The sequence below is a fragment of the Brachyistius frenatus genome, unplaced genomic scaffold, assembly GCF_029030835.1.
Source record: "Brachyistius frenatus isolate BFR_SWC_R1_liver_20210118 unplaced genomic scaffold, ASM2903083v1 Contig_51, whole genome shotgun sequence".
Lineage (NCBI taxonomy): Eukaryota > Metazoa > Chordata > Actinopteri > Embiotocidae > Brachyistius > Brachyistius frenatus.
In genome coordinates, this window is record NW_027210650.1 from 2,308,042 (window position 1) to 2,329,489 (window position 21,448).

The 21,448-nt window shown below is 44.1% G+C and overlaps 1 protein-coding gene across 2 annotated transcripts in view; it reads right to left on the bottom strand.

The window, feature by feature from the left end:
* Positions 1–436: 436 nt before the first annotated feature.
* Positions 437–21,448, bottom strand: part of kif19 (kinesin family member 19) — a 35,584-nt gene continuing 14,572 nt past the window's right edge. Inside the window, exons 3-20 of one of the 2 annotated variants that reach the window (XM_069704655.1) lie at positions 15,866–15,976; positions 15,658–15,745; positions 14,546–14,682; positions 9,962–10,087; positions 9,664–9,858; positions 6,695–6,841; positions 6,461–6,583; positions 5,991–6,147; positions 5,684–5,858; positions 5,259–5,457; positions 4,820–5,090; positions 4,294–4,418; positions 4,035–4,198; positions 3,579–3,684; positions 2,973–3,096; positions 2,289–2,677; positions 1,614–1,806; positions 437–1,510 (exon numbers count right to left, since the gene is read on the bottom strand). In XM_069704655.1, coding sequence (XP_069560756.1) covers positions 1,383–1,510; positions 1,614–1,806; positions 2,289–2,677; positions 2,973–3,096; positions 3,579–3,684; positions 4,035–4,198; positions 4,294–4,418; positions 4,820–5,090; positions 5,259–5,457; positions 5,684–5,858; positions 5,991–6,147; positions 6,461–6,583; positions 6,695–6,841; positions 9,664–9,858; positions 9,962–10,087; positions 14,546–14,682; positions 15,658–15,745; positions 15,866–15,976 — 2,958 coding nt within the window. In that variant the 3' untranslated portion in view covers positions 437–1,382. Of the gene's footprint in view, positions 1,511–1,605; positions 1,807–2,288; positions 2,678–2,972; positions 3,097–3,578; positions 3,685–4,034; positions 4,199–4,293; positions 4,419–4,819; positions 5,091–5,258; positions 5,458–5,683; positions 5,859–5,990; positions 6,148–6,460; positions 6,584–6,694; positions 6,842–9,663; positions 9,859–9,961; positions 10,088–14,545; positions 14,683–15,657; positions 15,746–15,865; positions 15,977–21,448 lie in introns of both variants that reach the window. The other variant, XM_069704656.1, reaches the window with a different exon arrangement.

Genomic DNA, 21,448 nt, shown 5'->3' on the forward strand with positions numbered 1-21,448 from the left:
AGAGCTCCTTTTAAGTATAGCCAAATTGTAAGTAATAAAACAGCACTGAAAAAAATACTTTTAAAAACGAAATATGTAAAATAATGAATGCAGATTATGTCTTCACAAAATGATTAAGATCCTACGATTAAATTATGAATACTAATGTTAACTGCTCAGGTTTTTCTTGGAGGATAAACTTCTGTGTTGTCGTTAGATGGCGTGCTGTACTGCAGCCTGGATAGTTCAATCATTTTCTGCTTGTGGCCACTGTGCGCCATCCAGTGGACATTCTTGAATATTACACATCAGATCAGTAGAAACTCTCGCACCCCATTTTCATTCTCATTATAGGATTTTTTTTTTTTTTTTTTTGACACAAACTTTTTTTGTATAATTTCTGCAGACAAACAACACCAGGCAGCTGACAGTAGACTGGAAAATAAACGACATCTCACATATTTCATTTAAATTTATTTGGGTACAAATTAAAAAAAAAAAGAAGACAAAAAAAAAAGTACAAAATAAATCTTAGAAAGTAGTAATTATGAAAACAAATGTCAATAACATAAAAGAAAAGGCAACAGTTAAATATTTCATTAAAAACACAACCAACTAACCTGGAAAAAAAAAATCTTGTGGTATTATACTATGTACCTACACGAAACATGACATTTAACAAGGGACTTCTGGGTAAGAAAAGGCATAGACCTGGGGTGTGCGAGGGTATAACATTCAATCCAGAAGTGCACAATAATCAAGTTTTTTTTTCTTCAAATATCAGTGTTTCATACTGAGACAATTTCACGACAAGAAACATCGATGCCGAGACATTTTGACGGTAGGCCGTTGCTCATTTTAGCGTTTCCATCAGTGTAATATTATCTCATCCTTTGTCTAATGGAGCAGATCTTTTCCCTCGATCATAAACACCCCTCGTCTTTGTTCCTGGCCTCCGGGAACAAGCACCGAAAGTTACCGAACCATATGCACGCATTAATGAACAAACATTAGCACAGTGTTGCATTCACAGTGGGCTTGACATCATCCTGACTTGACGATAACACGAGTAATTCAGCGCGACAGCAAGCTAAAGTGGAAACATGTGACGGAACAGAACGCGCACTTGTACGTTTTTATCGGTCGTTGGCGTCCGAAGGCTCGTGGCCCGGCTCAGCGTCCACATCGGAGCACAGATGAGACCTGTGTGGAGGTATCCAGCTCCGGTCTGGTTGGTCTCTTGCCTGATGTCAATCACCGAGGGATGAAGAGTTCTTATTTTTTTTATTTTTATTTTTTTAACGGGGCTGGGCGGTGCATCCCCCTCCCCCCCCCTCCCCCCCAGCAGGCTCAGCTGGTATGGGTGTCGGTGCTGGTGTTTGGGAGGAAACGCGGGCGTCGGCTCAGAGTCTGCGTGTGCGCTGGGCCCCGGTGCCCGTGGTGGTGATGTAGAGGAGGGGCTGGGGCTGCCGCAGGTGGGGCCCTCGCTTCAGGTTGTTCGTGTTGCCTGCGGAGGACTCTGCGTTCGAGCCTGCGGAGAGACGGGGAACAACGAAAACAGAGCTCAGTAAAAAAAAAAAAAACTAAAAGTCGTCATGAAAGGAGGAGGAGGAGGAATGACACGACCTCCTCACCGGGCATCGACGGTGCTTTAGCCGTTTGCTGCTGGCTGTTGTAGGGGGGCCTGACTTTGGCGAGAGGAGGGACCCCTCTGTAATGGGGACGCAGCATGGGAGCCTGAGGCTGCCCGTTGATGTGGAGATGAGGGTCTGATGTGCTGTCCAGAGGGCGAAACCTCGGCGCTGTGGTGGTCTTGGTTTGAGGCAGCTGCAAGTGAGAGAGAGACAAATATTATCCGCTGATTTGTCAAAGACACAGTTCGCACACGGCCGACGGCAGCGAGAGCGTAAAGAGTGTCGTACCACACAGAACGAAGGATAAAGAATATACAAGTACCAGATTTCATTACACAAACATTTAAAGGAGTCTTAAACACTCTAAACTAGTCACATTAGTCCTCTTGTCAGATTTAAGCTTCTGATATCACACAGATATTATCTGACACCTATAATACTTTGACAAATCAAAGAAGTCAACGACGTGCCAGCGTTGCCTGTTTCGGTGGGGCAATAATTTATCGCCTGATAAATCTGTGAATCGACTTACATCACAATCTCCTGTTCTTTTATAAGACATATATCCGTATCAAAAAATAAAACACAAGAATTTGACAAATTTGACAAAAAAAAAAAAAAGATTTCTGAAATGAAATCATAATTCAGTCCTTAAAATACATGACGAATACTCACTGCCTGACCGGTGACCTCGAAAGAGCGAGAACGCCTCTTTTTGCGGCGCGCTTCAAAGTCCACTTCGCGCGGTGTTTGGTTCTTGGCGGCGACCTGCCGGTTCCGCGGCCGCGTCCAGGTCACCTGCAGGCCGGGCCCCTCCCCGGTGCTGCTGGACAGGTTGTCGTCCGAGTTGGCGTGCCTCAGCTCCGGGCTGGGCTGCCTGCCGCGCCGCATCGGCAGACCTCTGGGCGGCGCCTCGCTCAAGGAAAGGCTGCTCTTCTGCTTCTTGGGGTCCAGGGGAGACGGCGCAGGCGGTAACCGCAAGACGTCCACCTCCAGGGCTTTGGAGCGCCGACGGGCCGCTTTCACTACGATGTTCTGGACCCCCCTCAGGATCTGCTGCCGCTCTAAGGAGACACGCGCAGATGACGGTTTGCTGCTTGCGTGCACTGGACAGGAAGTTACGAACGCTCAGGTTCACAGTCCATAAAAAGTCAACTCAAAAAGGAAGACAATCACACTTTATTCCCGTTCATCAGTCTAATAAGAGACCCAAATTCTGTCTTGAGATTGAGATACATATAACTGGATAAAACGAAAGCCTCCACTGTCGAACGGGCTCACGTTACTGCTGAAGTTTCTTTGGCTCCAACCCTCCACGGACCCAAACTGAAACCCAAACTGCTCAATTTCCCTTCTTACCACTTTGTGAGAAGGGGATATCCGCCCCGGCCTCGCTGCTCTCGGGCGATGAGTCCAGGTGGCTGCTGACGCTGTGGCTGAGGTGGCTGTAGCTCAGACAGCTCTCCGGAGCCAGCGGCTGCAGCTGCACAGACATGAGATTACACATTACGAGCAGATATTCACCACAGCGCTTTCAGTCGGGTCAGGCTTAGCGCCAGCCAGTAATTCTGAGCCTCGGTAAAATGAAACGTTTACTTTCAATAGGGCACTTCATCTTGTCTATGAGTCACACATAGTTGGAGGTGACAGTATAACAAGCCCGAAACCAAGATGTAATTCTGCTGGTTTGAGAAATTTCAGCATGATGAGCTGAACAAAAGAGTCGGAAAAATGAATAATTAGAACAGCGTGTCCCCGGAATCTCCTTTACGGAGGAGGATGGATTGAAAATGAAAATGTTCCAGCAGAGTGAAAGAGCTCTGGGAGTTTAATTCAAATAGGAAGCCGAGTTGCTCGAAGTGAAAAGCAACACCTGACTAGACGGTATTAATTCGCTGTACGAGGCGCTTTAATGGAACTGAAATAAAAACCAGGGCAATTAGCGCCTGCTAGAACGGTCCTTACCTCTCTGTTTCCCTTCCCATTAATGTGGATGGGAGGTGGGGTCATTACAGCCAAGTTTTTCATTTGCCTGGCATGAGGGCTGCTCTTGAAAACTCTGTTATTGTCCCTGATGTTGGGGAAAAAAAAAAAGACAACAAAACTGAGAACCTGTGTGTATGTGGATATAACGATACTCAACATTAACCCTCCAAACCCGATTTGTTCTACTTTTATGATTTTTGATATTAAATCTGTGATGCTGCATACAAGATATGTATTTTTGGAGTTCTCCCTACTTCTAGCTATGATTGCACTGTTTCCATGACGATGCACGACCTGCAGTTCAGTGAAATAATAATAATAATAATTAAAAAAAATGTGACATGAGACTGCTCATGGTTCAGAGGGTTAATATTCACGTGAATGCAACTTTTGGAATTTCAAATAGGCAAACATATGAACAAGATGTCCTCTTACAACTCAAGCTCGGGCAGAATGGGAGGCAAGGTGTGTCTACGAATCTTTGCTTGACCTCTTCTGTTATCAGAGCACACGTTGCGAACGCTCTCCTGGTCTGAATCCACGTCCTGCGTGTTGTCGCGACCCGGACCGGGCAGGGCGATCTTAGGCAGAGAGCCCTCCTGGAAATAAGAGCATGAACGGTATTCATCTCGGGCCTTCTTATTTATATTTATGAACCGATTTTTTTGTTGTTGTTGTTGAATGCTGCCGTTACCTTGATGGTGTGTTTGGTGGTCACTTTATCCAGTGCCATGGCTCTGTCCAGTTTCCTTTCGTCCTGCTCCCTCATGTACATATCGTACAGCTCCTGGAGGTGTGGAGGAACGAGCAGACTGTGGTCTGAAACACAGGGACACACGGAGTTCAGTGGAGCAGGAATGTAATTGTGTATAAAACATAAACCAGACCATGATTAGCATCTTTAGGCCAATTAAGTCTTCAGAGATGACAGCATCCTTGAGAATAAAATGACATCATCAAAAAGCCTTTTTTTTCTTTGTGTCAAATCCCCAAATAATCAATTTATTATAATGCAAGACAGAGAAAAGCAGCTAATTCTCAAATATGAAAAACTGGCACCATCAAGTGTTTTTTTTTTTGTTGCATTTTTGCTTTAAAAATCGATACATAATCGAGTAATTGTTGCAGCTTTGAATCGGACCTCTGCAAAAGACCTACAAAGCAAAATGACAGTTTTTTTTTTTAAGAAAAAAAGAGGTTTTATTCGTCGGCAGACTCACCGTCGATGAACTGTCTCTGCTGCTGGATGATCTCGTCACACAGGTGTCTGTGCTGCTCGAAGCGCTGCACCACCACGTTTTTCTGCCGGATGACGTTGTCTTTGAGCAGCGCGTGCGACTGCATCTCGGCGTTCTCGATCTCCAGCTCGTGCACCTTGCAGAGGAGGCAGAGCACCTCGCGCTGCTCCTCTGAGCTCACCCGCCGAGGCAGCAGCTCCTCCAGGCGCCGGGCTCGATCCCGCTGCTCCAGAAACCTGCGCTCCAGCAACGCCTTAAAAAGGAAAAGAGGCGTGGGAGAACTTGTCCCATTTTTGACCGCAGATTTCCCCAATTAAAATCACAACCAAAACTGTCGTAAGCGAGATGCTGCAGAAAAAAACATTCCCCCGTTTTTTTTTTTTTTTTTAAATTTTTTTAAGGAATAGACAGACAATCCTACCTTCTGCTTGTGAATCTTTTTCTGTTCGGCCATAAGCGTGACCAGGTTTTCTCGAGCCATCGCCACCTCTTGCGTCTCTGTGCTGTCCGGAGGAGACTCTGGGGAATCAGAGTCCTTCTCACTCTCATCCTTATTGAAGCTTTCCTTTCTCCTTTCAGCACGCCACTTCCTCCGATGGCTACTTCGCTCCTGCTCCCAGCTGAGAGAGAGAAGAAGAAGGAAAAAAAAAAAAAACACATTTAAACTGTCAGTAATGTTCAAATAATCATCTGTTCCTCAGGGGCCCTTGAGGATAATCATAACATACTTTAAGTCCGTTTTTGACCTTTTTCCAAATAGCTGGATTCCTAAATGCGACACTGGGGATTAAGGGGATTATAATATGATATGTACGGTGAGATACGACATAAATGGTCAACACTGACTCTGCAATGGTTAGCAGGTGTTTGGAGGTGTCGATCTGGATCTCCATGTTGCTGTTTTCCAGCTCCATCAGGCTCTTCCTGATCTCCATCTGTTGACGGAAAGCATCCAGGAGCTGCTCCCTCAACTGATCCATCGCCGCCCGACTCTGCTGGCTGGAGTGGGCCTGGACCTCCGCTACAGGCGGGGAGAGATGTTGAGAGGACAGACGAGGACAGAAGGGGATAAAAAAGGACACAGTCATTAACAGGCCTTATTAAGCAGATATTCTTGGTGTACCGGAGGCAGCCGTTGCAGACGAGGCGTTACCCTGGACATTGCGGATGTCGGCCCGGTCGGAGTTGAGCTGCCGGGTCGCCTGATCTGCAATCTTCTTTTTGAGCCGCTGGATCTCGCTGCGCAGGTCCGAGATGATGTTGGTGTACTGAGCAATGTGGTACGTCACATTGATCAGGTTCTTCTTCACCTGGAAACACACAGTGACGAGAGAGATTCACACGGAGCTGCACTGAAAGTGGCTTTTTGTAACTGAAACCAGCAGAATTTTGCTCTTGAAACACTATTACAGAAGATGGATCTACGTTATTGATATCTACTCTCTGCAGATTTGCATGTGCAGTAAAAACTACAATATTTAGAAAATACATTCACTGCCGAAGTGTTTTAAAAAAAAAAAAAAAAGAAATACAATAAAAGGTTTCATTGTAGCTTATCCATCTCTATGTAATCAGTAAACGTAGATAAAAAGCTAAAATAATAAATCTGTTTTCTGAGCTCACCCGTGTTCGAATGCTTTTGGCACGGTCAGCGTACGCCAGCGTGTTACGAGACTCCTCGAAAGCCACGGAGGCGGGGCTAATATGGGCTATCATGACCGTTCGGCTGTTCCCGCCCAGGGAGTCCTACCGTTCAAACACGAGAAGGAGGATGATCAACATAACAGATAAAACACAGATAATAATTCTGAATCATCACGGCGGTTCAGTCCCCGAGGAACTCGTAGGTTGCTGTACCTTCAGGAGGCGAGTCAGCTTGCTGTCTCGATAGTTGACATACTTGCTGCCGTTTTTTTCGCTCAGAGCGTTGATGCAGTTTCCCAAAGCCAGCAGGGAGCGGTTGATGTGGGCCCCTTCTTTCAAGCGCTGACCCCTATTCTGAGTCTGAAAGATACAGAGATAGATGAGTGAGAAAACCTGAAGTATTTTAAAAAAAAATTTTTTTTTATGCTTTAGGCTTTTGAGCTGACAGGAAATGGAAGGAGATAGAAACAGGGAATAGTATGCAACACAGGTATCCAGCAGCGTGACTTGTAAGGGACACTGCATCTACAAAGTCAATGCATTCAAGAAATATATACGTATACGGTCAAAGTTAAAACACATTTAGTTATTTCACTGAGATTTGTGTGTTTCTGTTTATCCTTGTTCTTTTTTCACTGTTTTAAAGTAGGCGGAGTCAAATAGAAAAAGCTGACATTGCATACTTCATGGAACCAATCAGGATGAGGCAGCAAAATAAATAATATATATATATATATATATATATATATAATAGTTGGTGTGTTTCTGTTTCACTGACAGTCAAATCTGATCTACATCACAAAACATCTTAGGAAATAATATCAAAGAGCGGATTTTTATACTTTGATCTTTTCTTCTTCAGTCATAAATAATGACGATGATGTGCTATGTTGAAACCATATTTACAAACTCTTAATAAATACTTTGGACTTTTCTGTCAGAGAAGTTCCTTGCAGTCTTGACCACTAGGTGGCATTACGTCCCGCCTTTGATCCATCAGTACTGAACTAAATCAACTCCACCTTTTCACTAACTGCGTGCAGCATCGACTTTAGAGGCAGAGAAAATGTTCCCTCTGGGCTCAAGTGACAAACAGCTCCCTGTTCGGCTCAGATCCTGACGGAGGCCGCACGTGCCCTTCATCCATCGTACGGCCGTGAAGCGCTCAAACAGTCTCCACGGTACACGAGTGCTCCCGCCCGCCCGCCGGCCATTTGCATGTTTATCTCGTGGCGCGGAAGAAGGACGCGGCGGTAACGTGAGCAACAACGACGAGCCATTCACAGGGCTGACGAAAACAGCTTCAGCAGCAAACTGAACAAATTCTTTTCAGCCTCCTCACTTGACTGCTTAAAAAGAGAAGGTCAAAGCAATAATAAAACCGAGAAAAGGAATCGGCTCGTAGAAAGTCGTCTCTTCATCGTCATACAGCTCCTGCTTGTATTGACCATAACAGCACGACACTAGACACAATATTCTCAACAGAGGAGATAAATAAAATTCAACTGGCTGTGCTGGAAAATGATTCATTTGGAAACCATGAAACTGCATATTGCTCCCATTTTTATTCCCTTTTATCCCTAAGATTATGTTTAATTATATTACCTTGCATGAGTCTTTAAATCTCTTTTATTCTGATATTTCTTTCCTCTAATTTGTCACTTGTTATAGGTAGAAATCAATAACATTTTTTATCACAAAAGTTAAACGATTCAATATATGACCGTGTTTTGGAAAAGAGACAGAAATGAACAACGGGATGGTTGCAATCATCTTGTTCAAGGAAAACACCAACATTTTGAGTAAATAAACTCTTTGAAAGGAGGAACTCGTGACTGGAATCATTATAATGTTGTCAACTGGTATAAACTTGTGATCGGGAATGTCTCTTATTATATAATTCACGCAGTTGTGTGGAGGTTATGAAAGATCAGCTGTGTAACAAACCACACTAACATGTGTTTACTGAATATCTGAAGGCAAACTGTTTATTTTGACACTATAACACTGATTTTGTTGCACTTGTATCTTCTCTAAATGAATTATAAATTTGTTTTCAGTATTTGATCGCATCATTATCGCAGAAATACCCTGAAATATTGTGATATTATTGTAGAGCCATATCTCCCACTCCTACTTGTGGTTTGGTTGTTCAGCGTGTAGCTGTTTACATCGTTTTATGTGTTAAAAAGAGAGATTTCCAGTGATGGAAGAAGTATTTACATCTTTTTATTTTTTTCGTGGCCATTTTAGGGCAGCGAAAGCAAGTTGTGAACACTGCACTGACATATTATCAGCTTTTAAGTTGATAGAGCAAACGTGCATGTGGGGCAGCTACAATGGAGGAACCTTAGCTTTCATTGGGAGTCATGTTTCCGGCCACCCGGCAAATGGAAGTCCAGAGTTTACTCTTTTTTCACTCCGTTATTTGTCTCCACAAATATCCGGCTCTACTATGTCCACCAGCTAGTTGCTCTGTCTGCCTGCCAGGAAAATAATCGAGTGTAAATATAATTGAAGTAAAATGTACTTGAGGTAGGAAAAATAAAAGTGTTCAATCCTGTTGTTGTAGCTGAAAGTCTTAACTTTGAACTTGAAGTTTACAACAGTTTACTGTTCAGCAGTTATATTTATCATGCACCATGCTAACATCTTCATTTGTAAAGTGACATAAAGTGGCATGAATGGAAACACTGAAGTGCTTTCCACCGCTGCCAATAACAGTTTTAACTGTACTTTTCTAAAACATCTGCTAAAAGGTTGAGGTATTCATTGGATAAACTGCTGAGTGGGCAATAATGGCAGATATAAAACAGCTTTCTGAAAATCTTGTGATTCACGGGAACCTCAACGCTCGCTGCAGACTACAGTCAGAGCTGCGTGAATGCAGACGTTAATGCACAGCCTCACGAATACCGGCTTGAAACGAGCCGTGCGTGTTCGGCGAGTCTTTGAACGTTATTTTAAGAAAAGCACCTGACAAAAGCAAATGCGCCCACGCGCATAAATGCACAGACAAATCGAAGACCTCCTGTGGAGTGAATTATACCCAGTTTCCGCCATTTTTTTGAAACCCCCCCCCCCCCTTGACTGAGCACACACACACACACACACACACACACACACACACACACACACACACACACACACACACACACACACACACACACACACACACACACCTGTGCTGCTCGTTCGGAGCCGGCGAGGTCGATCATGAAGAGGCGTGCGAAGCGGACCTCCTGCAGGACGTCGCGACAGCGGCTCTGCTGTTTGACGGCCACCTGCAGCACGGCGTGGGAGCGAGACGACGTCTGATTGGCGGCCGTTGGCTCCTGAGTGCGCTGCTTGTTGCCTCTCATCAGCAACTCCATGATCTGAAAAAGAAAAAGAAACGTACACTGCGGTGTTTCTGAATGTTTCCATTATAGCACGAGTGAGGAGCGTAGCGCTCGGCCAGGCAGCAGCAGCTCGTCTCACCTCTTGGGCGTTGATGGTGGACACCTCCGTGATGCCGGCGACTTGAATCACCCCTTTAGAGTCTTCTCTGAGGTCTAAGAAGCCCGACGACGGGTTCAGCAGGTCACGGATCATCTCATTGTAGATCTAAAAAAAAAAAGAAAAAGATACGAATATGAAATGTGAGCTGAATGCCATCCATCCGTCCATTACCTGCAGTAAAGATTACATGGCTGTGTTCAGTGAATGACAGACGTACACCAACTAGGAGACTGTTTATGTCCATTTAAAAAGGCTCCATTCAGGCTTTCAGGCCTCCTACAAAGACGTGGTACAAAAACATCACGTGCTGTATTTTCAGCACCGTGTCATTAAGAAACCTCAGCTTGTTGGGTGGCAGGCTGTCATCAAACCAGCGGCAGTTCACTTCTCACACGAAACGAAATTTCAGGTGACTTCTGCGGAGTGACAGCGATCGGGGTAGTGAAAGCTCTTCGGCCACATAAAAGCCCAGAGCAGGAAGTGACATCATGGAAAAACGACCGCCGGATGACGATCTGCCAGGAGGTTTTAAAATGCAAAGGAGGTTTTTCTATTTTGTCAAGCTCACCCAGGACACAAACTCTGACAAGAGGATGCTTTCACCGACACTGACAGTTGGACATTTTGTTCTGTTATTTTTTCCACGTGTGCCCCCTCGTTGCTGGTGAAGGTTAAACAAAGCTGAGAGTGTACAGTCAGTTTTGCCAGCGGCTACGGGAGGCTGTCCTCGGGCGTAAACATATGTAAGAGCTAAATGTTAATATTGTCATTATGAGCATGGTAGTATGTTCACGATGACAATATTTGCATGATAATTAGGTATAATTATATATATATATAATTGGATAATAAATGTTAGCAGGCTCAGTATTGTTTCAAGATCTTCATTTAGCGGTACTAGTACGGATACCATGACTTACTGGTTACCGGTTACTGAACCGATGCTAATGTTATAAAATCCTTTTTATGCAAAAGCAAAAAAAATACATTACAGTAGAAATCTTTAGTTTCCATGCAGTTTAGAGGGGGAGAGTGTAATCCAGGTTTTTTTTTCTGCAGCTACGAGTCTCCAACGTTCCCTAAACTCACATTTAGGATTTTATCGCTTCGTTTCACTGACGTTCCCTAAACACCTCACGTGGAAGCTTTTGCTTGAGACTACAACTCACCGAAGTTCCCTCTACATCCGACATGCTGGCAGTAGATGCCAGCGAGAAGACTCCAGTTACTGCATTGCACACAGCTCAGACAGACAGGTGGCCAAAACTAGTTCGAAAAGAGAAGTTTGGCACTGAGTGATGAGGCATTTTTATACATTAGATAGTAACGAAGCAGGTTGGTTGTTGCCATGAAAGTATCGAAGGTGGTTACCACGCCCGAAACATATTCCTAACTAGTACTGAAGCCCAAAGTACAACTATAAGCTAACAGTAATGTCATTGATCACTGATGATCAAAATTCAAATTTTGACCTGATGATGCAGTTGAACAGAAAAGTTTAGAAATCGTCAAAGTTAAAGCTGACGGACCATCTAACAAGACATTTCGCTGAAAACCGAGGAAAAGTCAGGGGATCACCAAAGTTAATAGGTTCATCCTCTGGGAACCATTAATGTCAGAAGTAAATTTCACGGCAATCCAACCGGCAGTTGTTGAGATATTTCCATCTGGAAAAGTGCGAGCAGTGGACCAACCAGCTGGAGTTAACTATCCCCGGGGCCCCACTAATGTAGCTAAAAAGGAAGTCTTCTCCATTGAGGTTTCTAAATATTGCAACGCCCACAAAACCAGAATAAACACATAAAACAGGAGGAGCGCTGTGTGTATGTGAATGGCAAAGAATGGCTGAGTGTGTCTTTTCTTCCATCGAGGTTATATTTATGCGTTCCTGTTTTAGAGATTGGACACGTGAAAGCGAGCGCGATCTGAACAAGAAAAAGAGCAGATGTGTGCTCGTCGCTCAGTCAAGCTATAAAACGCCGTTTAACCTCTTTGTTGGTGAGGCGGCGGCGGTAACAGATTGCTCCCTGGAAACGGCAAACACACACGCGCACGCGCACACACACACACACGCGTATCAGGACTTATCCCGACGAGTTCAATACAGGTCAAAGAGCATCCAGACTCCATGACTGGCGTTTTGATAGGAACATTTCCACATCACCGCCCACCCAGAGTGCTACTAAAGAGCTGAGCTTTAATGAAATTGTCAATCAGGGAACATAATGACAGCGTCTGGCAGCGAAAACACAAAATGTAATTTTGATGTCTGATGTGTGAATGCGAACCCGACGAGTGCTTACGTCGTTCCGTTTTCATTTTGTGTTGAAGGCTGAATGTAATTTTCATATTTGCTCTTTTTTTAATCTTTTTTATAAAAGGTTATATTCACCGCCCGCTTCAGTCGCTCTGCCTTCGTCACTATAATTTCTCTCCAAGCCTCTCCGTTTCCTCTTTTTCTCTCATTTCCTCTCTTTATTCCCCGACAGCCTGACTCATTCATTGTTTACTTCGTGCTGTCGTGTTTTTCCAGAAACGACTTTGGGTGCCAAAACCATTATGGACACGTTCTTCACTCAAAACCACACAAAGATCCTCGATGAGGCAGTCGATTTGAAAAGTTTTCACAACATATTATTTCTTATGTTCCAACAAACAAGTCGCTTGCTGTGTGTCACGTGAAACGTGTAATTAGATAGCTTGAGAACACTTTTGAAAAGACATGAATATGATTTTCAATGTGCTTCAGGGGAAACATTAACTTTAGATTTCCAAAGAAAAGATGAAGATGTTCTCTCTAAACCGACAGGAAGACTGAATCACACCGGCGAGGCTTCGCTTCTGCTGTCAGAGTCAAATGAACCAACTCCATTGTACCCGGTGCTTTTAAGCCCAGCAGACAACACAGAGAAACCGCATTCATCCGCCTGCCGTTTTATCTGCGGCTCATCATCCACTGACAAAGGCAGAGGTAATCGCTCTGCTGATAGGACAGCAGCCCACTCCACACCTCAAAGCACTGAGGGCCTTTCTGTGCAACACACCCAGTACATGCCTACTTACACTGGTGTTTTACTAAGTGTGTGGACCTCGTCCAGTCTATAGTGGCGTTGAAGTAGCAGATGGCGAGACATAAGGGTGGCCCTTTGAGTGATGGTCTGGCTGCATCATTACTCCATGTAAAGGCCCCCGACACACCAGGCTGACCTGAGAGAGGCTAACAAAGTTTTGGCTCACTTCACGTTGCATCACTTCACCTGGAAAGTTGCACTTAAACGCTACAATCGACAGCCAATCAATTAACAGCACAGAAGTACATTTTGTGTGAGCACGGAGATAAAAAAAAAAAAATAAAATAAAAATAAAATAAGTTTGTCCCTCAAACTGAAATAGATGAATCTCAAAGTACTTTACTGCCCCAAATTTGAATCTGATTTTAGAGGAGTATTTTTTAAGTGACAGTGTGTTTATTACCTATTTATAAACAATGCTGTTGCTCCACTCAACATATGTGCAAACTTACAATGCGTCTAAATGCACAAGTGTACGATTTCTGCCAATACTTGGCCTTCGGGAACTTCCCTCTTTAGTGTCCAGCATTAGTCAGAGAACGGTTCTATTTGCCTCGTTACTGCTTGTTCACGTCCACGTGAGAACACTGGAGCAAAACCTGCACGTAACAGAGAAATACTGAAAACATATTTGGATTCGTCGTGCAGAAATACATAAAAACGTGTATTTTTCTGCAGTCTCTGCTCGCCAGTGTAATTAGTCGGTGTTCTGAACTGGTACTCAGCAAACAAAAGAATTTTTTCCCCCCCAATTTTTCTTTTCTTACCGAGCAAACACACTCAGTGGGAGAAATGTTCACACTTCTCAGTCAATCAGTGACAATAACACATGGCAAAACTGCCATTGATGAGGCCACTGGGGACTTCTGTGCTCAACAAGGAAAACCTTGGCAATTTTCTTTCTTTAAAGTCAATCGGTTTGTTTTTTTAAAATTACATAATGCCATGTTGGTTCAGAGATATTTGTATGCAGCAGCGGCAGTTAGGCTTCATCATCATCATCAATATGTGAAGCTTCTGTCAACAACAAGGCAATTTAACGTGCTTTAGATAGGCGGAAAAAAAAAACATGACGGGAAAATAAAAGAAGGTGGTACGAAGACACGTATAACAATCTGTTCCTGGGCTTTTCTGAGGAGTTTCGGATGCCGACTCGGCTCATTTAAGATGCGACATGGACGCCAGGCAAAAGTAAAGTGACACCAGTAGTATCTGCCTGCAATTGGCATCAGCTAACAACCGCAGATGTTATCAGTGTGGAGAGACGAGAGCAAAAAAACAGACCACGTCCCAACTGTGACCTGGACAGATGTGAAGAAATCAGCCGAAATCTCGACGCGAGCAATCAGGCTAACGGCTGCAACGTTTAACCGCAGGGCAATTAGACGACCCGTCGCCGCCGCTGCTGCGTTACTGAGATGATTCCGTAGGCTCGTGACGAGAATACGTGTCTGCAGATGAGATGCAGAAACAAGAACTACGAAAGACTCACCTCCAGATAGGACATGGAGACGCTGTACAGCATGTCGTCGCTGGTCTCCTCGATGGCACGGAAGAGGTCGTTCAGCGTCCGGACGTAGATGCCCGGCTCCGTGTCTGTTCCCAGCATGGTGTACGTCTTCCCACAACCTGATGGCCGCAATTCATAGACTCACTTTTATTGTTAAGTTACTTTGATGTATAAATTGAAATGATTTTTCATCTTTATTGGTTTCTAAAGCCGCTCGAGTTAATATTTTTTGTGTTGGGAGTTACGCCGTTAATCGGCCAAATGTTGCCACTTCCTGTTTCCGTTTCAAATTAAAAGACCTTCGGCACATACGCAGTCCGGCCACGTTGTACGTGTCGACCTTATATCTTTCATATAAACAATGGAAGAAATAGAAAGTGAATTATCATCAACTCCGCTGCTGTAATTACATGACTGTTAGCCAGTGAATGAATACTACGTTCTAAATTAAACCGCCTTGTCAAAGCTGAATGCTACGACAAAATAGTTTACTATAGCTTCATGTTTACTATTTCTGCATGAATGACCAGTAAGTGTTGTTTTAATTAATCATTGTCTGTCCCGAGTCCACTGCCGAGCCCCGTTTCCTTCTCTACATGAGGACACAGCTTTGAATCTCTTGAGACAGATGGACAGGCGGACTAAGTCCGAGAAACGGAGAGACAGATGGGTAACTCGATGAAGCAAATAGTGCTCTGCTAGTCTTTTACAGTCTGTCACTGCCCACTGGACACGTGGGAGAGAGAGCATGACTCATTTTATAATCACACCTGCGCGAAAATAAAAAAAATTAAATAAAACAGATTTTTTTTTTTTTTTTTTTTTATGGATGTTTTCCGGACGAGCTGGCTGACTCAGGCTGACCGCAGATTAAAGGGTCGGAGAGGAAACACATGTAATTGGTGGATGATACACCTCCATTTGGACAGAGCACTGTGTAATCTGCTGGGGCCTTGTTCAACACACACACGCACGCGCACACACACACACACACACACACACACACACACACACACACACACACACACACACACACACACACACACACACACACACACACACACACACACACACACACACACACAAACACCAACCTGTGGGTCCATAGGCAAACACAGTGGCATTGTAGCCTGATATGAGGCCCTCGATTAGCTCTTTGGTTGTGGCTCGGTACACCTCCTCCTGCAGAGGAGCAAGAATGTGAAACTGTCAAGTGATAAATAAACAACTGTACATGAATTTTAGAGGAACATTCATTTACATTTTATTCTACGTTTGATTCATTTGAACTTTCTGACCGACCTGGTTGGCTGAGAAGTCGAATGCCACGTCAAACATGTAGGTCTTCTCCCTGGAGCGGTTGGCACGCAGGATGTCGTCTGGGTCCTCCATGGGGTCCATCAGAACCACCATCTAATGATGAAGGAAAAGAGACAGGAAAGGCAGACGGGAGAATGAAAGAAAGAGCGTGAGTAGGCGGTTCGTGTCCGAGCCCGTACAGACATCTGAGCAGCCAATTAGCCTGATGATATTTCTCGTGTCAACCTCTATGGAAGGCTGTGCTAATGAGAAAATGTGCTCTGGACTCAGTGAGGTGACGTTCAGGGTGACGCTGGACGGATCTCATCAAAATAGCAGTCGGCTGTTAGGGCGAAAGCTGACACACGATGCAGATGTCTCTCTCTGTTGCAGATGTACAGTGTGTTTTCTATTGAACCACTTCTGCGTCTGATGTAGGTCTGCAAAGATGTCACACAAAGCTCTCAGCGATCAGCCCAGCACATGATTAAAGGCAGTTATAAACTCCTGGCAGGTTTATCTGCTGCAGAGGGTCCCAATTAATTATTTGATGTAAAACTAAACCACCATGAGATGCAGGACTAGAGGTGTGGAAATCTCTCTGTTCTCAGATAAATCGCAACGCGGACGTGGAAGATTCGGCCTCGATGCAGAGACAGAGTGTAATCGCACGACATCATTAAAGAGCAGCGTTTTCCATTTGTGGGAGAGGAAATCAGTCGGTTTCAAAGTAAATCTTACATTAGAACGCCTTTTTTTCACTATTTTCAAACTAACTAGCTACGTTAACGTCTACGGATAGCCTGCACGTGAGGCGTTTGGGTGAGATCTGTAAGTTGCGGCATCTACTGACAGTCTGCTCATGAGGCATCAAGGAAACATCGTGTTTAGGAGAGACATCTGTAAAGTGTACCGCCTATCAAACGTCTTTATGCCAAGCGTTTAGGGGACATCTGGAAATTGTAGGTACAGAAAACAACCTGGGTTACACGTGATGCCTTTTAACACATGGAGGTGCATCAATTGGTGCATCAACCGTGAGGCCTACAAAAAAACAAATATTATTTTCAGGGATCTTTTTCACCTTCTTTTCTAAGTAGCTAATTTGCACACTTGCTTAATTGCAGCAGGTGGTGTGAAGGGAACACCTTAACTGGCTAATGAGCGAAATGTTCTGTACAGTCAGCTCATCACCGCTGGCAGTGTCAGACTCACTAATTTGTAATTATATTTCTGTGTTTATTTTCCTTCCAAAAACCAAAATGCGTGCTAAAAAATCATCCTTGAATCAATAATTCTTCTTTTCTTTTTAAACTACTCTGCAATCTCTCCACATACTCCCTGGGTACACACACACACACACACACACACACACACACACACACACACACACACACACACACACACACACACACACACACACACACACACACACACACACACACCTAAAATCACTTATCAACTGTACAGTTTGAAATGATTCAAATGGTGTTTTATGTATTCAGATCAGGCTGCAAGAAACTCGTCACTTTCAAAACTGCAAACCTTATGAAAGTTGAGAAATAAACCCAAATCATCAGTCCACTTGTAAGTCTTCTTTCCTTCCACCCTTTCATTGATTAAAAAAAAGAAAAATAGTAAAAAAAAATAAAAAAAAATAGCACATTTAAAAGCACAGAAGCATCACTGTCTTCTAAAATGTATGACAGGTTGTCCTTGTGAAAAATCCAGCCTCTTAGTGGCACTTCACAGCACGTATGTACTGTATATATGCATTTATGCAAATATATATCCACTCAGGCCATCTGTAATACTCTGAATTCTGTTCATAGAACATAATGACCCGACAAGCAGCCTGTCAAGCACATTCAGCACATCTAGAGGAGAGAGACCAGCTCGAGTGAATTTAAAGTGATAGTTGGTATTTTTTTTGAAGTGGGGGTTGTATGAGGCACTTATACATGGTCTAGTGTATTACACGGGGGTCAGCACTGGCTGTGGATAAGAACTTCATACTGTATAAACCCAACTTCAAAAACCCGAACTATGCCTTTAAGAGGGAACATGGGAGCAGGTTGTGTTTTGCTGAAGTTCTGCTTTTGTGCGTGTGCCAGTCTGATCGCCACGTGAATATGCCGAGAACTGAAATGTCCCACTGTGTCCAATTGTGCCTCTTGACAAACGCTCAGCTCAGTCCAATATCATTAGTAAATCACAGCTCGCGCAAATGAACATTTCAGGGGCAAATTTTGCACGGAAGCGGCACAGCACGACATCAGGAAAAAAAACAAAAACATATTACAATACGGCCGACTCAGAGTGGATGCAACTGACTGACTGGAGCAGGTTATACAGCTGAAGGGAAATTATTCGCCTCACAATATGGTGGGCTTGAATGTCCTGCTTCCTGACTGACAGGAAAGTCTATAATAATAAAGAAAAACGAAATAAAGAACCCTTAAGGTCATTTCAGATACAACCGAGCGGCTGCTGGGAGTTCGTCAGGCTTTTCAGCTGATCGTGTCTGTTCAGCAGCGGGTCTCGAGAATCCTCCGAGGACCGTAGCGCCGGAGCACTCGGCTCGTTTGATGACCCCCTCAACCACTGAGCCGCTCACTTTGAAGCCTCTCGATTGAAATTCAAGAGGAGGGATTTCACTTTTAATAAATTGACAACAACAGATGAAGGCGGGGAGCACGGCGAGCAATCAGCGAGAGAAGGAGAAGGGGGAGGAGGGGGTGGGAGAGACAGCAGGATGACGTACTGAAGAGAGAGAAAGAGGAAACGTGGAGAGAGATGAGGCAACACGACCACTTTGTTGTTGTTGTTGTTTTTTTTTTAATTTTATGGCGCGCGCGCGCGGCAAAGACGAGGACCCATCGTGCACCAGACACGAGGGCGGCGTGTGCAACCGAAGCTCCTCTTTTTTCCGCTCCTTCCTCCCTCCCGCTTCCTCTTTCTTCATCCTCCTCACTTCCCGCTTCTCCTCTGACTCCACGTTGCACGGCGGCCCGGCTGCGATGACGTACGACTTCTGATCGCGTTTCACAGCAAAGATACTGAGAACAAGGCAGTAATTCTCTCTTCATTCTCTCTGTCCAAGGTCAAAAGCTCTTGTGCCACCTTGTCTCAGCCAATCTGATGACCTTCTCATTGAAGAATAAGGATTGGCACGGGTTCGTCTTGGCGAGTTGTCAACATTTTGGATCGTCCTGTAGTGTCTCTATTGTCGCTCCTGTTTAATGGTGAGCCCTCTGAACTAGGTTACTATAACTAGGCTGCGTCTTTCTTCCTAGTTGGCCGTTATCTTCCCAAAATGTGACCTCGCAGCAGTTTGTGAGAGAAACAACCAGGCAGAGCAGAGTTACAGGATGTGATCCAGGAGCCCACTGACAGATATGTGACGGTGCAGTGTTTGGACACACAGGAAAGGCACTGGAGGGAGAGAGCTTTGGCTGTTTTATCTCATTTATCGGTGTATGAGATTTTAGTTGTAAATGAGAGTCATGTATTTAGGAAGTTACTGCAGGATTACCACAGCAGACCGATTAGAATATCTATAGACATCATTAATATATTTTGACCCACCAAACGTCAGCAGTCATTTCATGGCCATACATAGACACAAACATGGTTTTTACATATTATATTTCAGCTCAGTTTCTCTATAAATTCCTAAACTGCAGCAAAATCATACTTCCAATTTTATTACTAATACTTTCATTATTGGTTTCTCAGAGTCCGAGATGTCAACTTTAAATTGCTTGTGTTTTTGTGATCAATAGTCCAAAGCCTTAACATATTCAGTGTACACTAACTAATCATCACACTTGGAAGAGAGGGGACGAGTGACTGTTTCTTATTAAACCAGAAAGCTAACAAAAAAAACATGATTTCTTACGTATTGCCTCCACACAGAGTACGGCATCATCACAAAAATCCTGTGTGAATAAAAGTCTATAAAAGGAGCTAAAGCGATGCCCTTTCATATGTACCCAGCCTAAACCGGCCTGTTAATGTATGCGTGGTGTGCCAGTGTCATTGTTCGTTGAGAAAGCTGATGAGCGTGCAACAATGCTCTTACATAATCGCCGGCATGGCAGGTATCAAATAGAGCACGCATCCGTGCACAGTTTTGGTTCTCTGCACGGGCACATGGGGAAAATCATTAAGGTCCGAGGGTGTTGATAACACCTCTAGTCCCGTCTGTCGTCTGCCTTTCTTGAGTTACAGTCCCTTCCACGGCTCCACCCATGAACCTCCACATCCAGCAGCTGCTGCTCGGGAAGATCCTATACCTCTAATTTTCTTAAGTCTTCTGATAAGACTACAAGGTGCTGGCTCTAATGACATTATGCTCTGCGGCAACGCAAGGCTGGAAGTCCTGGCATGGACCCGGAGGGTTTTGGTACCAACGGCGGACTATAGGTAACCTTCTTGGGTTCGGACCCTGCCGACGCGGGTGCTCGTGACAGTAGACGGTCCATTTTGTTCAATTGGGAGGTTTCAGACGGACAAAGGCTTCGGTGTAAAGTACTGGTCAGTATTAGCTGTTGAGCACAGACGTGAAGTGGACGGGCATATTTAGAAACATTGCCGTCTCGTGGATACCATTAAATCTCCCACATATCCTCCCACCCTCTTCCTCTTCCTCTCTCTCTCTCTCACTCTCTCTCTCTCTCTCTCTCTCACACACACACACACACACACACACACACACACACACACACACACACACACACACACACACACACACACACACACACACAGTTGCATGGAAACATGTACTCATGTACACATAGAAACTAAGAAAGAAGCACTTCATGTCCGCTGCAACAAGCGAGTCTGTGCAGGCAGGGTGGCATTGAGTGACCACGAGAGAGGAGGCTAGCTCACTCTCACACAGCCTGTCTGTGTAGAAGATGAAAGGAGGTGACGTCCGTTGTGTGTTTTTACACACAAAAAAACGTTAAGACAGTGGCAACTCTCTAAACCAGAGGAAGCTAGACGGTAAAATAAAAAGGTTCTTTACAATCGATCTTTTTTCAAACTAATCATAGAAATAACTGATTTTAATAGGCGATGAAATAATGATTAGTCAAGGCCGTCGGTCTTTGTATTTAGTACATGACCAGCTGTCATGCAGTCTTATGTTGTCGTGGCGATTTGTCCTCAGACTTAATAACAAAATAAAATAAATCAAAGCTCAAATTCAAACGGCCACTGGGGCACCGAGGAACGAATCGTACGCAGGAAACATAATGTTTCAGAAGATGTATTTTACCATTTCAAGCAGGCAAACAAATGAAACCCAACATACAATCGGCTGCCCTGGTACAAAAACATAAACCCTGCTATATGCTATACCTGCATACCCATATGTGCAGATCCACAGAGGGCCCCGAGCCGACCAGTGCTGGCACCAACAATTACACAATTAATTGAAGTAATAATTCCAATAACGTTATGTTAATGTTATTAAAAATAAAACAGCAACAAAATAAATATATATGGGTTTAATTAGTAAATACAACCAATAGCTCCAATACTAAAATTGTTAGCTCCAACATATGTCAAATGCGACAA